This window comes from Varroa jacobsoni, unplaced genomic scaffold (genome assembly GCF_002532875.2).
Source record: "Varroa jacobsoni isolate VJ856 unplaced genomic scaffold, vjacob_1.0 scaffold_871, whole genome shotgun sequence".
In the NCBI taxonomy this organism is placed as follows: domain Eukaryota; kingdom Metazoa; phylum Arthropoda; class Arachnida; order Mesostigmata; family Varroidae; genus Varroa; species Varroa jacobsoni.
Window position 1 is genome coordinate 90,045 of NW_019213773.1, and position 11,249 is coordinate 101,293.

General features: G+C 36.5%; 1 protein-coding gene across 3 annotated transcripts in view; it reads left to right on the forward strand.

Moving 5' to 3' along the window:
- The window catches only part of Tbce (Tubulin-binding cofactor E), a 28,425-nt gene that overhangs the window by 11,857 nt on the left and 5,319 nt on the right, over positions 1-11,249 (forward strand). Inside the window, exons 1-4 of one of the 3 annotated variants that reach the window (XM_086970114.1) lie at positions 3,870-4,295; positions 6,466-6,771; positions 7,029-7,265; positions 7,462-7,644. In XM_086970114.1, coding sequence (XP_086826240.1) covers positions 6,587-6,771; positions 7,029-7,265; positions 7,462-7,644 — 605 coding nt within the window. In that variant the 5' untranslated portion in view covers positions 3,870-4,295; positions 6,466-6,586. Of the gene's footprint in view, positions 1-3,869; positions 4,296-6,465; positions 6,772-7,028; positions 7,266-7,461; positions 7,645-11,249 lie in introns of those variants that run through there. The other 2 variants (XM_022840533.2, XM_086970115.1) reach the window with 2 other exon arrangements.

The following is an 11,249-nucleotide window of genomic DNA, read 5'->3' on the forward strand; positions in this document are numbered from 1 at the left end:
TCTTTCAGATATCCAAACGATTACACAGAAATCGTACGTTATGCTTGCGAGAAGACGATATTCATCAATGCTATCAATGAATATGAATCGAATCTATAACCTAGAAGAGCGAAGATGCGCCCTGAAAATAATCTATGTCACTTTGTCTTATATCTATTATGTCTAAGATAGGCACTCTGCTCGTACCGTTGAAACGAAACATGATATTATCCTAAGACCTTTGATATTTGTCAAATATTGTCGAAAAAGCTAGTATTTTGGCGCAGTGGGATCTCTAAACATCAGGGCACAGGATGCACATATCAAGGCAGTCAAACTAAGTTATTAAAGGTAGCTGAAAATTGTGTGAAATCAACTCTTGTAGGTGATAAAAAGCGCCCTACCCCTATCGCCGTTAAATCAATCGTACAGTGATTTTTCGAAACTAAGTATTTTATAGTTGACGTCCGATACTTCTGTTAAGCATTATAGCTGCTAATATTTATAATAATGCTACAACTTGGCACTGGCCCCTGATTTTTTTCAAGGTTTATGTAAGTTACTATCTCATGCCTCTAATATTCCCGTTATAGGATACGTACTTATTTTCTGAAAAGCCAATAGAAATACATTTATTTACTATTAAGGGAGAAAAAAGCCACAACGAGAGCACTTCAATCTTAATTTCTATCGTCGTTTTGAAGTTTATATTACGATTTTTCGATACGACAAAATCTGACTGATTTTTATAATGGATATAAAAACTTCGGTTAAAACAAATGGCGCTAATGATGCCAACTTGATTAATTTAGATAAAAATATCCAAACCATTATGTGTGCTTTAATTTATAGTAGAAAATTCTATAACACGTATTTGTATTGGCCTTTCTTGATAATTTTAAACGTGATGATACGGAGGGTGTTTAATGCAGAGTATTGGATTGACATATATCCGGATACTGTTTTATGTTTTGCACTTCGTCACAGTATCCCTTGTCACTTACGAAGGATTTACGGAGAACAATTCACTTTTCACTGTTGTTTTCAGGAATACTATTTTTTTAATACCTATTCATCTCAGAATTAATGCTTTGTTTATATATTCTTAAAAAAATAGTAACGCTCAGTCTATACAAGAAAAGCAATACCTTCTTTGATCGCGCGGAGAGGCCAACGAACAGTAGCGAATGGTGAAACATTTACGCACAATGCCTAATTCAACGTATTTCTACTTCTGTGAAAAAGAATATTTCAATTCAGAAATATCATCTGCTATCACGTTCAACATAAGCTTTTAAAAGGGTTAATTTTCAGTTTGTAAGCACCAAAGTAACATTTTTTAAAAACCAATTTTTCCCCAGAAACTTCCCTGGTAAAAGCAACCCCTTTCGTCCAAAATAGTCAAAATTGTTGGAGCCATTTTAAGATCATTGGATATATTTATATATTCAGATGATTACGTATTAAACAAGTATTTTTAGAGGGAGCTAATAGGTGTACAGTGGCCCCAAGGGTATGCATACGTCGTATATAATTGTCTGAATATGACGAAGTTCTTTCATACATACCCATAAAATATTCATACGCATATTTTTTTTTTAAAAATTAATTTCAATACTTTAAAGACTAAAATCGACAACAATATTTATTTATAGTAAAGAACAGAGTTTAAAAATACTTTTTTAAAGCGTGTCAAAGGACCAAAGAATCGATTGTTATATTCACACACAATATAGCAGCCTAATTTACTATGACATATACACAGAGATTCCTACACAAAAAAAATGTTGCGTTTTATTTTTTGTTAAGGTGGAAACACGATTCAAATTGTGGGGTAAGTTAACAAGCGAATGAACACCTTCGAAAAGTATATCAGTGCGCTAAATAGGAAGAGCATTTTTAACAAGGTAATTAAACATTCGTCACAAATGAAAACAACGAACTACTTGATAAACGAGCAATGAAACAAGCGACTTCAAATTTCTATCGTGAAAGATGTTGGGTGTGAGGTCTAAGAAATTATCAAGTAAAAATGATTGAAAGGTAAGTGCTTGAAAGACAGTTGAATTACTAGCACATGGCGACGTCCAGTTTTTATAGACATGGCTTGGAATATTTCTACTAGAGGAAGATACTGCAATCAGTTGATTTATATAAAAAGTTAAGTAAATGTGAAAACCGAAAAAAGCACCTGGAGTTCACTGCGTAGGTCAGCTGCAGGAGTTCTCAAAAAATAATATTCCTTGAGGAAATCCTTGAGGCCTGTCCTTGTGAAAAATTACGAACTTCAGCAGCTTCTTTCGATTACTCCTTTTTACCCAAAAATTCAAATGGGCTTCGTAGCCTTCACGTAGCTTGGCCTTGTTCTAGTGCAATAATTTCATGCTCTGTGTATGAGATGTTACGTTACTATTTGTCAATGATTAACCGACCCTTTGGACGCTTATCTTCCCATTTTTGATATCCTCCATAATCGCAACGTTCGTCATCTATCAAAGCTACTAAAATGACCTACTTTTTCTCTAGCTTACCAAGGCTTTTCTTACTTCAAGGCACTGAATAGGAAGGTGGCATGGTATGGGAGGCACATCCGTAATAAAATACGTTGCCATGGTAACCGTGACAAGCATGCTACCACGCTGGTTAAAATCTTGATTCGCTCATATAAAATAACTGTAAAGCTAAATAAAAAAAATTCCAAACTGCGAATGGTGAGATGGCTTTTTTTTAATTATATGCAATATTTTTCTGACCTCTATATTTCACTGATATTAGTAGTTGTATGGAATTGTTTATTAAGAATCTGTTCTTTAATTACCATCCCATTTATATATATCGTCTAAGCGAATATAAAATAGGACATGAGTGTTTATATTACTGTATGTGTTCATTTAAGTGCAACCTTACTTTATTTTGAACTGAGTCAAGCTTGCACATGTACGTTTGTCCATGTACAATGATTTAAAATGTACTCGAAAACTCTCCTGTGTCAGATATATTCACCTAAATGATGTACGATTATAATTAAAAGCAAATTGTAGTCGGTTTGTTATCGTTGTCATTTAAGATTTGTCACAATTAAATCCTAAATTTAAATTAGTTTTTAGATGACGGCCTACTCTTAGTTCACTTGCTTATGGCAGTCGCTCTATTGGGGTGATCAGGTCTATACCTGGCGGTCGATTATTTAGGTAAAATGTAACTGCTACAAGCTATATTTATAATTCGTAGCGATAATATTTTGCTCTCTTGTAGTTCTTTTCTTGGCCTTAAGCCGCTCTGTCCACTACTAATGTCATCATTAGTGATTGTATATAAACAAGGTATATGTACTTGCAAATATATTACAAAAACTAATCTAACATGAGATGAAAAATAATAGTAATATATGCTAGAAGTGCACGCTAGGTCGGGCAGATTCTATTTCTTTACGATTTTATGAATGCAGATGTGTGCAAAACGTTTGTCTGTATGCAATCGCCGCTGAATGATGCCTTACAGAAGTGCTTAGTGTGACAGTGTGTCCATATTTCTTAGGTGTTGGCAAGCTGGAAGCCTGCAGTATTCGCTGACAAGCAACCCTGTGGACCTTTGCCAGCGCTTCGACCTCATCACATTGTAAATCGCGTTCTTCCCTTTTTATACTCACCAGCAATATCAGCAATAACAGTGTAGGTCAGGTCAGGCGTGTCAAGGCCAAGAAGATATGTACTGCAGTGTTATATTGGATGTCCACCAATAACCAACGTCCGACGGCTACATTTCGAAACACGGTTCGGTGGGAAAAAATTCGTACACATCAACACTCAGTCCTAGAGATAGCGCGAAAAATATAGTACGGAGAAAGGCTAGAGGTTAGCAAGGTGAAGAGCTGGCGGGGTAACGTTGGTCTGATATAAGCTATGATCAGACTGGGTAGATGCACAAATCTCTCGACCATATCAGAGCAAACACTTCCAACGTGTTAAGTGTTAGCCAGTAGAGTAATGTACCTCTATGCTTATGCTTTCATGATAACTGATGCTGTCTGGGCGAATTGTAGGTGCATTAACTCAATGATCCTAACATTTATTCAGCTGCCAAACAAAGGAGGCGCCAGTGAAGGAATTGCTACTCAGTGGGTTTAGAGATAGTGTGCAGATAGCCGAAGGAGCACAGGTTTCACTGTGACATATTGTGCTTGTGATGTTATGTAGTTAAAGTACACGAAAACGAATAGAGACGAACGCAATTGATAAAAATTAACAGTACTACAGTCCAAGGAAGCGCCTGACGGTGGCACCAGATGTAATGGCACCGAGGGCTCCACTAAAGAGGTTAGGTGGACAAAAAAAGAATTACAAAATAATATAACTGCGATGATCAACTGGTTTAGTGCTTAGCGAGTGCTTTAAGCTACCTGTGAAATGAAAATAGTGTGTGGGTGATCGCTAACAGCATCCCACTTCCTTGCGAGATAAATGTTGCCCCAAGGTATGTTCCAATTTTATGAACTGAGCACTGAGTTCGGAGAAAGCAACGTTGTTCGCCTATATTCATTTAACTAAAATGGAAACAAAGTAAAGAATGAACTTTCTTTGCTTGTACGAAGGCAAACTTGTCTCCTCTGTTTCTCGCTCGTGTTTAGTAAAATTATTGAGAATGTTAGAACCAACACCTATTATTATTTTGGATTTTCATGGAATGCTTATGTCTATGTTGGTAACGTAATACAAAGACTTTAGGCTTTGTGCGAATCGATTGAAATGATCGCTCCAAGAAAGTATGTAAGAGTATTTCCGAGTGGCGGGTGATACAACCTGTACAGGTATTCCTTTTTAAGAAAAGGTCTTTTGAAAAGGTGGGGAACAGATAAATATAGGTGTCAGTAGTTTAGACTATCTTAGACTTAATATGAATGCCACGGTAAGACAGACATTTTTTTCTAACACGTATATTCCAATAAAGCCTATAATTTCAGTAATCCAATTATTTTACCAGGGTATGAGCAACTTAAATGCTTCTTGAAAATGGCGTGTTTTTTTACGACTAACCGTTGTATAATTTATTTTAGCCATTGTTGCGAGTTACCTAAGTTGCTAAAAGTTCTTAATAATGCTGTCGACGCTGGTTTGTGGTAATTTAGTTTCTTTGTGGAGTTCTAATAAGATCCTTCGCGGGTTGGGAATAAGGTCCGTTAGAGGAGATGCTATCCAAAACGCGTTTGGGACCTTGGTAGGGTCGTGAATCACTGTACAGTAACATTATTTGCCTTGGTGACTTCTCCAAAATGCTATGTAGGTATTAGTAATGTTTTTGGCTCTTTTTCTTAAACAACTGTGTGCTAAGCTTTTACTCTTCCGCGGCAATTCAAAGGTACAACATGTAGTAGAATAAAGTAATCTATTTTGGAAAAACTATGCTTAATACTTTGCGATAATGCAACTAATATTTAAAATTGCATAAATAATGTATTAACAAGTGTCCTAGGGAGAATCGACAAAATGTTAGCTACGGAACCCTATCATGTTGTATGTTTCTATAATATTACGGTTTTATATCTGTTGATCAGATCGACTTCTTTTAAAGCCAAAGAAAATCGTGACGTGCTTCTGAATCTCAGTCAAGCTTAGAACTGACACAATCGTTATTGAACTACGAATAAGACTGGCACCACCTTAGATGCATACAGTTGATTGTTAGCCTACCAACAATGGGCAGATAGGGCAACCGCTGATTCGCCATCGGAAAACAGTCAAAACGAAACACATTACAATAAAAGCTTCTGGTTGAACGACATTGATAGAATCAATATGAATATGCTCTCAAAATAGCCGTTGTTCCGATCTACACTGGCAACTCTGGTTACAATTTTTCATTGGTGCTATGTTATTTGCAAAGACGGCTGTTCTTTGTGCATGTTAAGGTAGCTCCGTTGCTTGTTTATATCGAATTCGAATTAGCGGATAGTTAATATTTTCCAGGGTGGATCGCTAATGTTCGAGTAGTAGAACTATGAGTGCGTAATACCTTTTGCGGCCACAGTGAAATATAAAAGTTAAAAAGATAACCCCGCAGGTTTAGTTCAAAATATGCATTACCAAATAATAGAAAGTAAAATACATCTATGAAGAATATACATTTTCAAAAGTGGCTATATTTGAAATAAGTATTTTGATCATTATTTTCAAGAGTTGCGTTGACACGCTAAGCTGACTGTCGACTCAAATTGCACTGCTCGGGGAGCGGCGAGTAAATTGATAAGTCTTAATACATTTATTTATATATCCCTTACTTAAAAGCTAGGGACATATTAAAAAGCCTCTACTTTTAAAAATATGATGATGAATTAGATTAATTCGAATAAACATTTCAAGGATAGTTCATTTATTTTGTCGTCTGCAAATCTTAGAGTTTTTGCTTCTAAATTAATGTTACTTTATTACTTGTATAGTAGTGTCACCGTATGTATTTTACTGATAGACACGTTACCTTGTTATTCTGTAGACGTCTTCAAGGACTTCTCTAGCTGAAGTCAAAGCAGGTCAAAATACTCTACGCCACTCTCAACGCCATCTGCAAACAATTCCGAAATCAAGTGTCATAGTTCCAACATTAGCAGCAGCAGATGGACGCAACATCGCCAGTTGCCGTCATGGGACAGCGCGTTTCAGTTGACGGCTGCTACGCAACCGTGCGTTTCCAGGGAGCTGTGAAGGGAACTCAAGGATTATGGTTGGGTGTTGAATGGGACGATCCCGCTCGTGGCAAACACAACGGGTGTTACAATGGAACGCAGTACTTCAAAACACGGTATGTATTCATGAAAAATCTAGCCTAACTTTCCTTTATGTCTGGTTTTACCATGATAGCAAACCTCATGGATCTTTTTTATAAGCGTGCAATGCTACTGGATATAATTTTTCATAAGTTATTTTAAGGTGTTTAAGGTTATTCGCAGCCAAAAATGTCGGCCCTTCGAGCTTTCTTGATGGACGTCAACAGGCAATTTGCCAAAGGGATTCCGCTGATTAGCGATTATACTGATCTTTTATTGTTACGGATTTTAGACACGCAACAGGAGGCTCTTTTGTGCGACCCTCAAAGGCAGAATTGGGCATTTCAGTGACCGAAGCCATTAAAGCAAAATACTTCGAACATGAAAAAGATGAAAAAACTAAAGGAAAGGATAAACAGAGCACAGAAAATGAGGCTGATGTGTGGCTTCTAGGAAATATTGGCAATGCTCGGAGTAATATTAAAATTATTGAATTCGTTGGACCTGAAATGGTCTCTGAGCTGCAGAGGTGAGTTAATTTTTTTTTAGTATATATGAACAAGTATGCTAGAAAATTTGCTGTAATATTCCGTTTGTTGGTGTGAATTTTTACAATTCTTGTTCTAAATTCGATTATACCAAGTACTTACTGAATTTTAAGACTAGTTACTTAATACCATAGCAACATCAAGGGTTTTTACACAATTTTTGATAATATTTTTCAGTCGGCAAGAGCGTTTACGTATTGTAAACCTTCACAATTTGCCTGTGTCGTCAGCTGGCCGAGAGATACCGTCCGTGGCGCCGTTCATCTACGAACTCGATTTGTCGCACACGTTACTCTCCCATTGGGATACTGTAGCGTTAATTGCTCAGCAACTCCCGCATCTCACCGAACTCAAATTAGGGTTGGTAATTTATAAAATGTTTTTAGGTAGTATGTGCACTAATTCTGTAAATTTATAACGATATATGGCTGTCATAAACGAATCCGGCAAAGTTCGAATTGAATAAGTTTTGAACTGCGCGCCATTCGTAAACGAACTTTAACTGGCCAATATACTAGCCTGAGCCGGTTGAGTTAATTCTAGGAGAAATGCAATCAAAGTAGAAGAATATTTTTTAGGTTTGGAAATCAACGCTCAGTTGCCAAATTTTTATTCTTTGAAAAGCACAGGGCTTAAAAAGCCGGAACTTGAGTAAAAAATGGATTATCCGTAAATAACCTCCAGGCTATCTAGAAATGCGTGTGATGTACCTCACGTGCAATTTGCAAAATTTAATCAATAACATTGACAACAAACCTGCCTGGAGCATGCGATCCGCATAGACGAGTCATGGTTTAATCTCTACCTCCAGCCCAAAAAGGACCAAGCGAGAGCATGGCGTTTCTCTAAACAGAAATCGAGTTTAGTGGTAATGTCAAGTAGAGTCACACGTAGGGTTATGGTAGTACTTGCAGGGGACATTAAGGACATCTGCTACTATGAGATACTTGTCGAAATAATGAATGCAATCTGCTCCTTTGAGTCGCTCAACAAAGTCATGGGCCGTTGGCACGGCAATTGAAAGCACGCAATCTGGTTACTTGATGACAATGCCGAAGGTTATCGCTATGCTTCAGTTACTTCTTGCTTGAGCACAAAAGCATTCAACGTTGACTTCAACCCGCTTATTCTTCCCAACTGAGTCCGTGGGATTACGAGGTTCCTCATGCCCTAAAAAGGGGAAGCGTATCTCACTATCGATCTATTACGAGAAGCTATAGGCAGAGAGCTTACATATGGAAACATGAATATTAGATATATGGCTGTATATATATCAATACATTTGTCTCAACTATATGACAGCCAGGCTGTCATATAGTTGAGGCAGATACACCAGATTTGCTAATAACAGCTATATATATATAAAACGGCCACTTTGTGGTGTTTGTGCACTTTAAAAAGTGACTGTGTTTATAGCGATTAAAGTAATAGTAACCCTAATTATTTCTTCCACACACTTTTTCATTTGCCAATGAAACCTACTACTTACTTTTTTTAGTTGCAATTCTAATCGATACTAATCCAGTTTGTAAGTCAGAATGCACGATATCATTGACTGACGTGTAGATGTCATTTAAATACAACTTGGTCCTATATATTAGTCGACAATATGGTTACAGCGCAAACACATGTCTTTAAGTTAGGTATTTCTCTATTTTTTTTTTATATCTATTTAATTACAAATAATAGAAGGGAAAACTGGCGTAAATTCAATAAACTCTGCCCATGATACTGTGTAATGTGTCTTGGACATGTGTTTATCAGCAGGGATAAAGTCAAAATTAGGTGGGGCTTATTGTCAAGCTGTATATATTCTACATACATGTAATATCTGATGGATGGTTGCAATGTTACTATAAGCATCCATACAAACACATGTTTTACCTGCAAGAAATATGTATGATTTTGCATGTATTTTTCATTTCCCAATAGAACTAATTGTTACATTTTTTAAGATGCTCCCGCTTCGTTTCGCTTTTGTCTGCTGATGTATTGGTCCATTCCCTATAGTATCTTATAGCTTAGTAAGCGGCTGCATAAAGCTGGCTCTATATTTTGTATTGCATATGGAGTTCTTCACGGGCAGTGTCATTGCACACTAGCTGTAGCGTGTAGAAACAATATTCAGTATTAACTCAGACGCGTTTGAGCGCTAACTCAAGACAAGCATAGGTCGCTTATTTAATCCATTTTCCAAAATATTTTGCGTGTGTTGTTGTTCGTGATGACTAAAGCGCGTTATTGAAGGCTGAAGTAGTAAAGTATTCGCGACCTTGTCGCCCTGCAGTCTCAGAGTAGTGCAACCGCATTTTTAAAAGATCGCATCGTTGATTGATGTGTATGTTTTTTAAGATTTGACAATTCTTTCAATTGGACGTCTCTTATAACATTGCGTGCATATGCGTTCATAATAACATTTACGAATTTGTGTTTCATACTGCTCATATAAACGCTGTTGCATATTACTAAATGAAGATTTAAGGCTAGCTCCTTTCCGATGTTCTAGTTAAGGAGGTTAATCTTAAGATTGTTTTGTGATTTCCCACACCAAATTCGCATATAACTGGTAATTTCAATATATATATATATATATATATATATATGTATATAGGTAATGGTAGTTTTTCGTTTAATAAAAACGCAGCGTTTTACTCAAAGTCTATAGCTGTAAAATAGACTTGTACTATAGGCGCTGCGACTTCCTCTTTTATTTCTTAAGTGATTTATATATTTGTTTTTCTTAAAATTTTGTCCGCCCAATCTTTGAGACCCTAATCACAGTCTAATGAAATGGTTATTAATTTCATTTACAACTTATTGAGCGCGAATTCTGAAAAACACAGTAGATACAAAAGAAGCTCCCACTGGACAACTATGACTTAGCCTTGTCTGTTGAATAACCCCGTTCACTCATTACAACTGGTCCATATATAAGCCAATGTGGACATCATTTTTCAGCTTAGTTTATATCTAAGAGTTACTTATTCCTTGCTTTATATTGACGTGGAGACATTACATCTCATTCGGTTTAAAGACGTGTGATTGTAACTGCTCGTTGTTTAATATCGTTGTTTAGTATCGAACAAGATGCTGAGAAGGAATAAGCAGCCATATTTCTTTGTCTCCTTCGCTCTGTTGAGAAGGTACACAGGCTCGTAATTTTTTAATACATCCTATAGATATGAAGTGACGATTGGCAATCATATGCCTTCATCGATTCATTATTGTTTCAGGCAGTCGACCGGACAAGGTGTATCCTCCGGTTCCAAAAAAAAAATGTTCCAAAAAAAATTAACTTCACAAACTGGTGTCGAACAATCCTTTGAAGCCCAAACATGCCGTACTGCTTCGGCGCCTACTTGATTTCAGCCAGAGGCAAAACAGTATTTGTCAAAAATACGTTGTTTTATACCTGGGACCTCCATTTTTGACGTTTGGGCTTGACATAAATTCCGTCTACTACATAGGTGAATTTCAACATAGATAGAGAAGAGATAGTATTCGTGAGCAATGCATAGAAATAAATAAGCATTAAAAATTTAACAGGAAAGAGAACAATAGCCATTATTGTTTCAAGTGAATATATGTATATATGAGAAAGTCATGTGCCTATGTGGAGCATGTAAACAATTAAAAGGCAAAATCACATTGCTTTGTGAGCGATGTTTCGCATAAGTTATACAGTGACTGTGCCACTTTAAGCTACATACGATTTTCAGGTACTCAATTGCATCTCTTATGGACGTAATAAAATCCTCTAAGAGTTCAACTTCCAGAATACAATTATATATTTGTACTGTATATCCTACACATACAAGCTATTGCTAGAAATGGGATGATCAGTTAGCATGATCTTTATAGCAGAACTGACCATAAAGTCAACCAGTTCACGATCCGACGATTTGTCACGATTCTTGTCATCGCCAAAGGGACGTGAATTAAATGATCACTTGTCTTTATATATA